General features: G+C 32.8%; 3 protein-coding genes across 4 annotated transcripts; 2 read left to right on the top strand and 1 right to left on the bottom strand.

Moving 5' to 3' along the window:
• Positions 1 to 614: 614 nt before the first annotated feature.
• LOC123675730 (exopolyphosphatase PRUNE1) lies at positions 615 to 5,171 on the bottom strand. 2 transcript variants are annotated; one of them, XM_045611209.1, is made up of 6 exons: positions 4,808 to 5,171; positions 4,536 to 4,755; positions 4,372 to 4,487; positions 1,951 to 2,152; positions 1,626 to 1,897; positions 615 to 1,451 (listed from the first exon to the last, which is right to left on the bottom strand). In XM_045611209.1, the coding sequence occupies exons 1-6, from the start codon at positions 4,929 to 4,931 to the stop codon at positions 892 to 894; spliced, it is 1,494 nt and encodes a 497-aa protein (XP_045467165.1). In that variant the 5' UTR covers positions 4,932 to 5,171; the 3' UTR covers positions 615 to 891. The 2 variants fall into 2 exon arrangements, with proteins under 2 accessions (XP_045467165.1, XP_045467166.1); XM_045611210.1 differs by lacking the exons at positions 4,536 to 4,755; positions 4,808 to 5,171 and adding an exon at positions 2,250 to 2,367 and having other exon boundaries at positions 1,951 to 2,192.
• Positions 2,466 to 3,556, top strand: LOC123675732 (translational activator of cytochrome c oxidase 1-like). The gene is made up of 4 exons (XM_045611212.1): positions 2,466 to 2,757; positions 2,809 to 2,962; positions 3,013 to 3,105; positions 3,160 to 3,556. The coding sequence occupies exons 1-4, from the start codon at positions 2,574 to 2,576 to the stop codon at positions 3,530 to 3,532; spliced, it is 804 nt and encodes a 267-aa protein (XP_045467168.1). The 5' UTR covers positions 2,466 to 2,573; the 3' UTR covers positions 3,533 to 3,556.
• A 50-nt stretch (positions 5,172 to 5,221) lies between the features above and the next one.
• LOC123675729 (citron Rho-interacting kinase-like) lies at positions 5,222 to 14,102 on the top strand. The gene is made up of 15 exons (XM_045611208.1): positions 5,222 to 5,986; positions 6,039 to 6,272; positions 6,350 to 6,549; positions 6,654 to 7,116; positions 7,216 to 7,413; positions 7,468 to 7,785; positions 7,865 to 8,149; positions 8,225 to 8,770; positions 9,502 to 10,002; positions 10,557 to 10,700; positions 10,767 to 11,122; positions 11,659 to 11,913; positions 11,972 to 12,270; positions 12,631 to 13,167; positions 13,308 to 14,102. The coding sequence occupies exons 1-15, from the start codon at positions 5,423 to 5,425 to the stop codon at positions 13,937 to 13,939; spliced, it is 5,532 nt and encodes a 1,843-aa protein (XP_045467164.1). The 5' UTR covers positions 5,222 to 5,422; the 3' UTR covers positions 13,940 to 14,102.

The raw sequence follows: 14,102 nt of genomic DNA, 5'->3' as shown, positions 1-14,102 counted from the left end.
TAGAAGATTAAAATAAATAGGGTAAATGCACTGGTTCTCGATCAGTTAACAGAAACATCGATTTCGAGCACGATTTTTTCACACATAAACTTATCAAATTTTAATGGTGTTGGTGTTCATCGATTCTATGGCGAGTTTTAAATGATTTGTCATATAATTTTAAGCATTCTTTCCGCATTTAACCTTTGAAATGTCAAAACATATAGAAAATCTCAATAACCTTCGGTTCAAAAAAAACTATAATGATCCAACAGAAATATATCGGTTGAAATAAACAATTATTGAAGTAACATATTGGTTCTCGACCACTTTGTTCGAGAAATAAAAGATACGAATTTTCCAATACCAGTTCGCGACTGCCGAATATTGAACAAAAAAATATACATTTATTTGCTTCTTGATTGAAATACACTCAAAAATATATCTTATAGTTGATATGGAACAAAATATACACATATAATTCATTTAAAATAAGAAATAATTACTATTTTCTGGTCATATATCACAAAGCACTTTTCTAAGAGAGGACAAGAAAGAACCCTTTTCTATGATAGACGATTATAAACTAATTTTTAGCGCGAAAACTTTGACCTACACCACTACTATGCAAACTATCTTGGAAGGGTGGAATGGTCGAGAACACGTACCGCGAAAATATTTTGCACTACATGATATATTTTTATTATTATTTTATCTCAAATCACGGAATGGTCGAGAACCAGTGCCGGTCGGCTAACCAGTACATTTACCCTATATTAAAGCAATAATCTACATGTGAAATTTCTTCGTGTCAGTGTTTTCCTCATTTTTTATATAAATAGATTCTTTGCATTGAAATTTTAATTGATTTGAGATTCACAAGAAAAGAAATGTGCAACTAAATATTCATTCTCATTGACTCAGTGTTGTATCCAAAAAATCCTTGACAATAGGCATTATCTGTTTTCTTGATTTCTCAATATTATTATGTTTTAAAATAGTTAGATTAGACATTTCACTGGATATCTCTACAAATTTGAAATCTTCATGGCTTTTGAAATTATCTACAATAAGTTTCATGAGTTTTGCATCATCTTTAACTAGGAAAATTCCAATATCTCTTTTCACATCAGGTTTTGCTTCAATCCCAACTAGTACTATAAAAGAAGTTTTTTTTTTAATGCCCATTTGTTTTAAACTCAAGTCAGCCCCTGGTAACTTGGAAAATGTTTCTACTAACATTGGAAGTCCTGCTATTGGTATATTATTTACAAATTTCAAATCTCTTATGAGAAGCTGGTCAAGGGTTAGTTTAGAAATGTCAGCATGAAGGTCCACAATTTTTTGGAATAGGGTTACTTTAGACTCCATAAAACTGAACTTGTCCTCAAGAGTTTTCACTGTTGCAATATCTAAAGCAGTAGCTTTTTTATTCTCTGGAAGAACTGCCAAGGTGTCAAAAACTATCGTACCTAAGATAACAAAGCAATATAGGTAAATTTGGTTGATCCAGTCTTTACATTTTAAATAAAATAATTCTTAATAGTAATTGTATTTTCTCAAGAATTTGTGAATATCAAAGTTAAAAATCATTTTATTCAAGTAAAATAATGTCTTTAATTACTCAATTCAAGGAGCCCACTTACAATATAGAAGATAGGCCAATTCCTTAAAAAGGATTCCTTCTTCTCTAAGCAGTTCATCTGCAATCAATGTAGCACATGATCCAACTAATTCAATCCTCATTTTAACCTGGGAAGACCAATGTGTGCTTTGATCCAAAGGCCGATGATCAAAAATTTCATTAACTGTATCTTTGAGCAATTCATCGTTTTTGTTTAAAACGTGATGGTCTACCAAGCAAGTTTTCACATAATTTTTTTTTTCAGAAATAATTTCATTAACATTGATTTCTGATCTGAAAGAATGAAAATAAGAAGAATGTTTTCAATATTCATATTATATTGCTACCTGTATATTAGTTTTTTGAGATCTACATTAATATCCTTCAATAAAGAGCAGTGTTCAGTCCGTGAAGGAAATTCATCAGAAGGAACATTGATTATAGGAAAAACAGCAACATCCTTAATTTTCTTCACATTCAATTTTTCTGATAAATAGTAACCATAGGCAAGTGAACACACAGTTGAATCTAGATCACAAGATTCGTTTCCTAATACAAGGTGTATGCTTTTAAAATCTCTCCAATTTGTCTGTTAAAATAGTGATGGAAGAATAGTTTTTTAAAATATTTTCTTTATTGTACTCACAAGCGAGTTGAATGCTTCTTCCAAAAAAGTTTTTAGTTTACTCATTGTTGAGTATTGTTTACAGGTCGGTAATGAAATTATTAGTTAAACGAGCAGTTTGGTAGTTTAGGACAGCAACCTTTCAAATTCAAATATTAAATTAATTTTTGTGGTTATATTTATCAATTTATCTATCAAATAGTTCAAATATCTTTAGGCAGAAGTAATCTCTGCCTTTAGGTCAAAGTCTAAATAATTTTAACCTTAAATATTATTTAATCTTTATCAGAGAATTTAGAGATTTTGTGTTTATTTTCTATTGTCCCCCAATACTTCAAGTTTAAGATGTTTAGAAGTATAAAGCAACTAACAAAAATCTATATATGCCAAAACAATTTGAACTGTGTACAAAAAAGATTTGCAGGTCATTCAAAATGGGCAAATATTCGACACATAAAAGGCCTCAAAGATGCCGAAAGGGCCAACTATTTTCTGAAACTAGCCAGACAGATGAGAGTGGCTATTTTAGGTAATTTCTTTTTCCATTTATTATTCACTGTAAACTAATTCAACCTTTCAGAGGGAGGTTCAATCGACCCTGCAGCAAATTTAAAATTATCCCACATAATTGATCAAGCCAAGAGGTCTAGTATGCCATCAGCAACAATTCAAAGTATCTTGAAAGGTCATCAGTCTGATAAAAAGCAGTATAAAAGACATTTTCTCGAAATTAAGTAAGGAGTCGCTATTAAAAATATATAGAAAATAATCAGTGCTATTTTAGGGGGCCTGGAAGCTGTTTGATTCTTTGCGAAACTTTCTCCGACAATACTCATTTAACTAGACAAAATATAGCAACAATTTTGAGAAAAAATGGGTTAGTATTATTAATATAATCAGTTAGTTTTACCTGAATACCTTCATTTTATAGTGGAAAATACATAGAAAACATAATGGGTTTGTTCATCGAAAAAGGCATAATTGAAGTTGAAGGCAATCCTTCACAAAATATAGATGCATCATTAGAAAAAGCAACAGATGATGCAATTGAAGTAGGTGCAGAAGAAGTAAAAGATATAGGAGAAAATATTATACAATTTGTTTGTGGGAGTACTAACTTAAAAGCTGTTACTAAAGGGCTGGAAGAAAAAGGATATAATATATTAAGTTCTACCATTGAATTTTTACCCCTAAAATACCAATCAATAAATGAAAAAGAAATGGAGACTTATCTTAAGTTACTAGAAAAGTTGGAAAATTTGCCTGAAGTTGTTAGAGTTATCGATAACATAGCTGTGGAATGAAAAATAAAAACAACTAGTTAAGAATTGATTTTATTTAATTTGATATCTGAAACTTTATATTATCAAGTATTCTGGAACTAATTGCGTCAATTTCTTCGAAGCAAGTTTGTTAATATATTTTTGTATATATAATGTACTGGGAATCTTGAATTTCTATTAAATCTGCAAAATTTAATTAGTGATATGTCAGATAACTAAATCTGATATTCTTTACAATGAATATAATTTTCCACAGTCTAATAAATTTTCCTCTATCTTTAACATTTTAATCTATATAGGAGGTTTTCTGCCTCTTTCGAGAAATACCCAGTTCCTTAATTGACCAACCACCATACCACCTAAAATAATTTGCGTTGGATGATATATAAGTAATGGTAAACTTATTTGACTCAAGTGAGAATAACCCTGAAACATGATCCTCAGAATTGGAATACCCAGAGTCAAAGACTTGTGAGTAGAACAAAAAATTATAGAAACAATATCTGCTCTCTGAAAAGTAGTACTGAAATACTGTGATGTGAAAAAACTCAATAACATAAAAATAATCTGAAGGAACACCACTGCTAGAACAGTGATCAGTATATCTATAGCACTTAGACCTCTCTCAGAAACTAAGAAAGTATCACAAAAAGTGGTGTATATCACAAACAATAATGCAGCTTGCCCAATTGTATTTAAAGGTAATTTATGCTCTTTGAAATTGGTGAAATTTCTTATTATCTGTCCTAATAATAAAGGGATCAACACTGTAGTCGTCAATTGGATAACAGTACCCAGAATTGGTATTATAGTTGTTGAACCAAGGTTAAAAAGTAAAAGAACAGGTGTTAAAACTATACCTAGAAAACTACCAAGAACAGAATTGAAAATTGAAGCAGTTTCATTGCCTTTGGCTGTCCTGGTTAAAATCACAGCACTGGATACAGGAGGTGGCATACATGAGACAATAATCAACCTAAAAAATTTGATTAGGCTCCAAAACTGAATTTCAGTAATAACTTACCCCCTCAATATCCATGTATTCACTGCAAACAAATTGAGAAATTTCACAAATACCTGGGTTACTACAGGTATTAAGATAAAAGCGAAAGTCTGAATGAATATGTGTAATTTATATTGTTGGAATGTATGAAAAACACTAGCTGTTTTCAAAGTTAAACCACTTATGAAGAAAATCATGCATATAGCCCCATATTTAACAGAATACTGTGTGTGTAGCGGTCCTAAAACGTGAAAATTGTAAGAAAAAATGATTTTAAAAGTACTCTCACAAACCTTCTTTAGATCCAAATTTGGGATAGATACCAGCTAAAAATATACAAGTTAAAAGAGCAACCAGAAGCCAGTTACGTTTTATATATTCATGAGGAGTTACTTTATATTTGGACTTTGAAAACATTTTGTTATTCCATTTGTTTATTGATTATTTACATTTTTTTCAAATACATGTTTTATATTAGTTCTATTGAACAGTAGTTATTAAGTAGACAATTAACTACATTTTTATTGCCCCGATAGGAGAGCTCTTGTCGAAGTGTTTATTTTTTTAACTTATAGGCTTAATTCATATTATGTAAGCAGTAGTTTCTTTTTTAATGTCATAATAATTAAATGCTAAAACATAAATATTAGGTATTCTAGAATTCTATGACAATTGACAAGTCACTAATGAATCATTAGTGACTTGTCATAGAAATATGATTCGCTTTCCCAACAATCCCAACGGTTTTTCTATTCGAAATTCGGTAGGATAAGATATGATATGATATATGGAAGTAAAGTGGTAAAGATCAAATAGTTGGTAATTGGACGTTGAGTTGAGAGCAAATTTGTATTCGCCAGAAGTTTTGTGTATTTTAATTTCTTAATGTTGTGATATAATAAACGAAAATGGAAGATACTATAGATGCTAGAGTAGCACGATTAAATTCCGAAATACTAGGAAAAAAATTGAAGACTGATGCCAATAACTTAATAACCAGGGAAGGGCTATTCGATTCTCTTCAAGCTTTATATGATGAATGTTCTATCGAAAATATCCAAAAAAGCGACAAAAACATCGAGTTTTTCGTCAAAACATACAAAAAAACGATGGATGATCTCAAAATGACACGAATTAACTTAACAGACTTCGAGATTAGGAATTGTATAGGAAGAGGACACTTCGGCGACGTTCATGTCGTTGTCGAGAAACATACTAAAGACATATATGCTATGAAAAGCATACGAAAATGCGATAGCTTAGATCAGAACAAAACTTCTTTCATTGAAGAGCGAAACATAATGGCTTTCTCAAATAGCCCATGGTTGACTTCATTGCAGTATGCTTTCCAAGACAAAACACATTTATTCTTCGTTATGGAGTTTCATCCAGGAGGTGATCTATTAGGACTACTGATGAAGCAAGGAGGGACAATACCCGAAAGTGCTGCTGTGTTTTATTTGTCTGAAATTGTAAGTTTCATATATTGTATTTTGATGATTTTGTTTTCATTCAGTTTTATAGCTGTTGGGCCTTAAAGATCTTCATAAAATGGGCTATGTCCATCGTGACATCAAGCCAGACAACATCTTACTAGATCGATGTGGACATGTTAAGTTGGCTGATTTTGGCAGTGCTGCAAAACTTGATGCTTCTGGATTTGTAACTGATGGCCCCCCTGTTGGGACTCCAGACTATGTAGCTCCTGAAATTTTGGAAGCTCTAGAAAATAAGACTGAAAAAAAAGTGAAATATGGGGTAAGTTTGATTGGCTTGTTTCTGAATTTGTTTTCATTGATTTGTGGAATAATAATTATTATCATTAATTTTTTCAGATTTCTTGTGACTTTTGGTCTTTGGGTGTTCTTGCATATGAACTGACAATAGGAAATTCTCCTTTTACTGGTCAAAGTACTTCAACAATTTACATGAAAATTATGAATCACAAGAGTAACTTGAAATTTCCATCTGATGCTCTTCTATCTGAAGCTTATGTATCTCTTATAAAAAACTTGGTGACTGATCAAAAAGAAAGGTAAAACCAATACTTTCTTTTTTGAGTTGAAATGTCTTCAAGAACCATAGACCAAAATAATATTTAAGATATTTCACTTTAAACTTGCAATTTCAACATTTCAGATTATCTATGGAGAAAATTTTCAAACACTCTCTTTTCAAGAGAACTCTCTTTGACACACTCAGAGATCAAGTTCCACCCTTTGTGCCTAAAATCAGTTCTTTTGATGATACAAGTAACTTCTCAGATGTTCCTCCGCGTAAAAAAATACCATCCATAGAAAACTTCAAGAAGAGGACTCAATTCTCTGGGAGGAACCTGCCATTCATTGGTTTCACCTTTACACCTTTTGTAGACTCCTTCGATACAAGTTTCAATGTGAGGAAAGTTAAAGATGAAATTGTGGAGAATTTAAAGGGTGAGGTAGAAAAACTGAGGCGAAAATTGGCTAAGAATGAGAACTTCAGTTTGGAGAAAGAAAACTTGGAAAAAAAACTTGATGAGAAGACAAGAAAATTAGAAGGAGTGGAGATTTTGAGAAATCAGCTGGAAAAAGATGTGGCAAACAACTTGGCGGAATGTACAGTGAGTATCTCACATCTAAGAAAAACTTCAAATCATTAGTTTATTTTATCAACAATACCTGGTGAATGAGTTATAAAGTGTATTTAAAAAATGTTCTAGGCACTAAGAAGGACCTTAGAGTTGGAACGTAAAGATAGAATAGAACTGGAGAAAAAGGCCATGGATCTCATCAAATCAGCCAAACTGAAATGGGAAACTGAAGAAAAACGAAAAATGAATGCCCTGGATCTCATTATTGATGAACAAAAAGTTAAAATCTCACAACTCTGCGAGACCAATAAAATCCTTGAAGACCAGGTAAGTTTTTGGATAAACTTTCATGTTGAAAGCCTCAAGATTTGTTTTTTCCAGCTTCAGCATGCCCAGATAATGGAGGAAAAACACCGGATCTCCTTAGAGACATCAGAAAAATTGACTAGAAAGAGCGTGGTTGGCTTACAGTCCAGGCTTGAGACGGTCACATCAGAAACTCAAAACAGAATTTCTGATCTCCAAGGCAGACTTAATGAACAGCTTTATCAGAAAAATGCACTTGAAAGGCAAATCTCTGATCTAAAAGACAAGGAAAATAAACTTACTCTAAAAGTTAGGAATTACGAAGAGAACCAAAAGGCTCTGAATGAGCAAATCAACATAGCAGAGAGTCTCATAAGAGAACTGGAGGATAAGGTAAGCTGAGAAATATTTTTACAAATGAATTAATTAAAAAAAATAGTTGTATGAAACAAATCTTTTAACTCTATTTCAGGTAACAACTTATGAAAAACAACAAGAAAAGTTGGAAAGTTATACTCAGGAAAATAATAATTTAAGAGAAAAACGTAACAATGATAAAAAGTTAATCAAAGACTTGGAAAACCGTTGTATTCTGCTAGAGTTAGAAAACAAAAAATTAGAAGGTTTGAAACCCCAAATTGGTGAGTTGAACAATAAAATCAAAGAACTGGAAATTCAATTGAAGAAAAGTGGTGAACTAGAGGTGCAATTACAAAGAGAAAGGGAAAAAACAAAATCTTTAACCAAACAGATACAGGTAAGAAAAAAAGAACGAAAAAAACCTTCTGTATTATCAAAGAAGGACTACTTACCATTGGTCCTTTTATTTCAGGAAGCTGAAAATAATCTCTCTGAAGCACAAGAACTGAAGGAGGTGAGAACCAAATATTGGAAGATGGAAAAGGAACTGAACAACTTGAAAATAGATAAGAGGATATTGGAGAGAGAGCTCAAAGAATCTGAAGCACAAAATAAAGAGCTTGCACAAGAAATTGAAAGCATGAAGGAGCAAAAGGAGAAAAGCAAGAAAAAGTATGAAGATGCTATGTTGGAAATGAACTCGATAAATGACTCTATCTCTATGGAACTCATGAAGATGAAAGAGAGCAATAAAAGTCTTTTGGTAGAACTGAAAGCTCAGAAAAAAATCAATGAAGAGACCAAGGATATTGTGAGTGAACTTAAAGCCATCAGCAATTCAAAAGAAGAGAAAATAAAGCAGCTTAATGTCAAATTGGAGAACTGTGTAAAAAATGCACAAAAAAGTTTGACTGAGAAAGAAGATTTACTCAAGAAGATTGAAGAACACGGAAAGATTAAAAAGGATCTGGAGAATGAAGTGAAGTGTTTGAGAGAGCAGAAGGAAGACTTTGAAGCTGTAAGTAATTTGCATGTAAGAAGGTTTACCTAAGAGAGTGGGTTATTTTCCAGAGGAACTAGAGACAGCAATATTGATCTCAATATTGCTAGAATTTTTTTGAATATCTTCATGAAAAAATGGTAGAAAAGCAATGATGCCAGATTAGAGGCTTTTGCATACTTGTTGAAGTCAAATAAATTTGAATGATTAAGTTAAAGAATAATTTTCCAGAAAACGTGGTTATTATATTTAAATTGTTTTCAAATTGTGATGTTTTTCTCCCCATGCGTTCAATGTAAAAGCCCTTAAGCCCTTAATCAATTTTAAATGGTCAAGTTAGATCACACATAATTTCGGAAGTATTTCAATTTTCTTCATAAAAATGCTTGAATTTTTTTTTAGATTTGGTATAATCATCAAATATAGGTCATTTGAAAAGCTTCATTTTTTGAACAAAACCCTTCAGGAGACTTCGACCTCTCACTATTTAAGATTATTTTAAAAGTATTGTCACATTGTATATTATAATCATCAAGTATTCATAAATTTATGGTCAAAAGAAGTGCCTCTCAAAATTAAAATCGACATGATTCTTTGTTTTAACTTTCAATATATTTTGAGTTTCTTCGATTTTGTTTATAAAAATTCTGTCCAAGGATCTTTCAGCTTTTGATGATGAGCTAGAATCTGTTCACTGATGAGTCATTTTATCTATATCAGTGTTTGATGAGTTTTTTTTTGATTTTTAGAATATATCCGAAATGAGATCTGCCTTAAAGTACCTTGATGAAACTCAAGAAGAAATTACTGCAAAGGCTACCTCTTTGAAAGATGAAAATAAGCTGCTAAAAACCAACAGTGAAAATCTTTTAGCGGAGCTTCGTAATGCCAAAAGAGAGATTCAAGAGGCAAAGAAACTAGCAAATGAAGAGAAATCCTTCAAACTCATTGCGGAGAACAAACTGCAGAGGTTGAAGGATGAGACAGAGACAATACATCATGACTTGGATACCTACAAGCATCAAACAAAAGAATACAAAGATTACTCCAACAAATTGTCTGAGGAGCTTACCTCGGCCGAGGAGAAGTTGACAGACCTTAGAATCAAAATCAGATCATTTGAGAGGGAAAACCAAGACTTACAATTAGAGAGTACACAGCTTAAGGAAGAGCTATCAGATTATTTGACCCAACTCCACAAATGCAGAGAGAGCAAGCTCAAAATGAAGCACAGAGTTAACGAATTGGAGGTGATTATGACAATAATTGGGAAATATATACATTTTCGCAATAATTCTTCTATTTTATTACATATTATCATGTGCTCTCTTTACTCATTCGGTGCAAGAAAATTGTTGATTGATCATTTTCAAAATTAAAAAGAAAAAAATGCCTTCATTTAATTCAAATTCCAAACTACTGTTGATGAAATGTTCAATGCTTTCTATCCCAGCTCTCTTAAACCTCTATGAGACGACAAAATAGTTTAAAAAAATAAATCAATACTTCAGACTTGAGAAATATAACAATTTTTTCATTGTCACAAAAGAAATTCATCCTATTAAAAAAAACGTTTGAAACCAAAATCACAAGATGATTCAGATTTTTAATTCAATCATTTGTCAATATTTTACTTCACCTATCTCTTGCAGGCTTCTGAGTCTCACAGAGGCTTAGGAGAGTTAGGATTTTAAAATTGGGTTCACTTAAAAAGCATTAAAAAATTTCCAATATGCTTTCAGTACTATATGTGATATAATCCTAAATTGAATTATTGAAAACAATAATAATGTTATGATTTTAGGGAGAAGTTGTAATGCTTCAACAACAATGCAATGAGCTAGAGATGAAATTGCAAGAAAGAACTGCAACCTTAAATGCCAATGAAATAAAGAGCAAAGAAATAATCAAGCAGCAACAGAAGTTGATTGACCTTCTACATGCTAGAGTAAGAATTTAAATTGAAAAAAATGTTGAAATGTTTGTCATTTACTAAATTCTGTATTTTCTTTAGGTAGATGAACAGCCAAAGAAAAGAAACTACTTCCTTTTTGGTGGTTCCAAGAAGGAAAACACTCCCCCAATTTCGTTATCGTTGAATTATAAGGACCTGGAACTGGAACTTAAGAAGGAGAAAGCATCTAACAAGGCATTACAGGAGGAGATCTTCAAGTTGAAAGCAGAAAGTTCGCAGAAAGTCAACGACAATTGTGCCAAACAGATCGCCAATGTGAGCAGACACAAGTCAGACATAGTATCCCCCAAAAGCAAGATTGCCATGCAAAAACTGGTACAATCACCCTCCTCTCAGATCAAGGATAAACAGAGTAACAAATCAGGACAGAGAATGCATCACCGAATACCTCACAGGTTGGTTATAATACTGGTATATGTCTAGGGGTTTCAAATAGGAGTGATACAATTTAGAACGGTTTTAATGACAACACTAGTTTTCTACATTTCTTATGTTATTTGTGTTCAGTAGTTTATGCCATTTAATCATGGATACACTCTTCAATAACGTTTAAACGACTCATTAATTGTTCTATTGTTGACAAATTTGAAAGATAACTTTCTCTACATAATACAAGATAGATACCAGTACCAAGTACTGAGCCGTACTTGAAATCTGTTTGAAATTTGTCTACAATACTGAATAATGTCCATGAATTCTTAAATTTCTCTTAGTATTCGCAAATGAGCATTGAATTCAATAAAACAATTTATGAACTGTTGAAGTGTGTATCTTTCCATGATTAAATAACCTACTGAACACAAATAACATAAGAAATGCAAAATAATTCACAGTGTTGTCATTATAACCAATTCAAATTATAAATTCCTATTAGAAAACCGTTTATATTTGCATATTTGAATTATTTTCTCAACCTCGTCTTGTACTTTAGGTTTTCATCGAGGCTCTGCCACAAGTTGGTAAAGTGCGCTTTTTGCCAGAAGAACATTACTCTAGGCAGCCATTGGTCTTACTGCAAGGAGTGCAATATCATAGTACATCCCCACTGTTCGTCTTCAGTGGCGAATACTTGTGGACTACCTTCCGAATTTGTCCACCATTTTAAGACTCATCTTGACTCTCCAGTTATTCTGGACAAGGAACAAAAGGAAATAGTCGATTTAAGAGGTTATCTAAAGATGCCAGGGTGAGAATAATCATTTCTAGCTCTCGACTTAATAATTTGAGTTTTTTTTCGCCTACAGAAAGAATAACACTTGGGAGCAAAGATATTGTATTTTGAAAGAAGATAAACTAGAAATATATCCTGAAGAACCAAAGAACAATTCTGTTAAGATCTTGGAAACTGTTGATTTGAAGTTGGAGAATTCTTGCGGAAAGATAGATCTGGAACCTCAGCCCTCCGAGATAGACATTTCAGTGGCTAAAAGTGACGTCCCTTTCTTGATGAGGATCGAGGTAACTACAAACACCACATGTTGGCCGCCTAGATATCTGATCTTCCTCATGTCATCTCATCAAGATAAGGAAAAGTGGTACCTTGGTAAGAGTTAATTTTGAATAATTCATTAACCTGAGTAGTCATATTCAGCTGTATAGCCATTTCACACGAGTAAAATTAAGTACAATATGTTTTACCCATAAAAATGATTTTGGATATATTTTTTTAAATCTTCTCATTAAGGGTGAGTTGAATTTATAATCTCTTGGATTTTGACTATTTTTCATTGAAATTGTATTATATTATTTGCTATAGGCCAAATGGTATTATCCATTCGTCTCGATTCAGCTCAGCTTGAAAATAATTCGATGTGTTTTATAAGGACTAATTATCAACCTTAAGTTGTTAAGTCCCCTATTACTACCTCTAGTTTCATCATCAGTAACAGAGTTGTCCTTATAGGTTTCCAGAGGGTATTTATGGCAGGTAACGAAAAGCTCTACACCAAGACGATTATGTCCGTTTGGGATGATAAAATCGTGGTGAATTGCATAGTAGACCTTACCGAGGGCATTAAGCTGCTAGGCACACAAAAAGGACTTCAAGCCTTCTACAACAATACTCTGATCGAGATCAGGGGTTTCAAGGAGGTCCACTACATTGCCAAATTAGAAGAGACTAAGTCACTGGTAATGATTGTCAACCCCAGTAACGTGGTGGCTGTCTGTGATCTTGGACATGTGATCAACGTAGTTCAATGTACTGCTGGATTTGCTTTACCGACTGTCAAGTATGACTTGGTGCGCATCAATAATTTAGAGGGCTTCCACTTCTTGGAGGCCAGTAAAAAGAAGCAACATAAAATGTTCTGTGTAGCCAATCCGAAAGTGTTGGCTATTGTAGGATATGTGGACAATGAGAAGGAGTTCGTACCTCTACGGTTATTGGACACGGCAGAACCTACCAATACTGTTCTTTTCACAGATCATAGTATAATAGGTGAGCAATTTTTTTTTCTCTTTATTACACTTTGATGAATACTATAGTATTCGTTCAGAATGTAGATTTCTCCTTTTAGATTTTGACCATTTTCATATTCTTAAAGAATTAATTCTACATACAATTTTGGGTTGTTACAGTTGGTGCGGATAAATTCTTCGAGATAGACATCAACACATTCAAAGCAGAAGAGTTTTTGGATACTTCCAACCCTAAGATGAAGCAAGTGTTGAAATGCTACGAATTAGAATCTTATCCCATATCCATAGTGGAAGTTTCTGAGAACCCTAGGGAGTACCTGGTGGCATTCAACGAATTCTTCATATTTGTAGATGAGTTCGGCAGTCCATCCCGGAGAAGAGAATGGACCACAAGTCACTTACCTCTAGCAATTACTTACATAAAGCCATTCCTTTACATTATCGGATTTACAGCAGTTGAAATACACGAGATCAAAAGGACCACCTGTGATGAAGAAGAAGACAGCTTGAAGCATTACACAAGGCTGGGGTTGGACAAGTTCCAATTTGTTGGAACAACCAAAACTGGGGTCTACTTGTGGCATGATAAATGCATCAAGCTACTGGAAGGCAGAAGGTTCCAAAGCCTTCCCGAATCTTCTTCAGAAGATACTGCTTCTACAATTGAGGACAATTCAGATAGGTTTAGTTTTAGCAGTTCAATTGTGCGTACTTTAGATGATCTACAGACAGAGGATGAAGATTTGGGGGCTAGGGAAAAGGTTGTTACGTTTGCACAAACTAGTTTATAAGTATGTACTTGTTTCTCCCAACAATTTGTTTTTATGTTTATATTTTGATGATTTTCGTCTCATGTACTTGCCACCTGACGTATTCCTGTTGTAGATTTTTGTTCTTTTTGTAATTGTACTTATGAAAATGTGATAAATATTTTAGAATAAAATTTGATGAATA

Source organism: Harmonia axyridis, chromosome 3, assembly GCF_914767665.1.
Source record: "Harmonia axyridis chromosome 3, icHarAxyr1.1, whole genome shotgun sequence".
Taxonomy (NCBI): Eukaryota; Metazoa; Arthropoda; class Insecta; order Coleoptera; family Coccinellidae; genus Harmonia; species Harmonia axyridis.
This window is presented reverse-complemented; position numbering and strand designations above follow the sequence as displayed.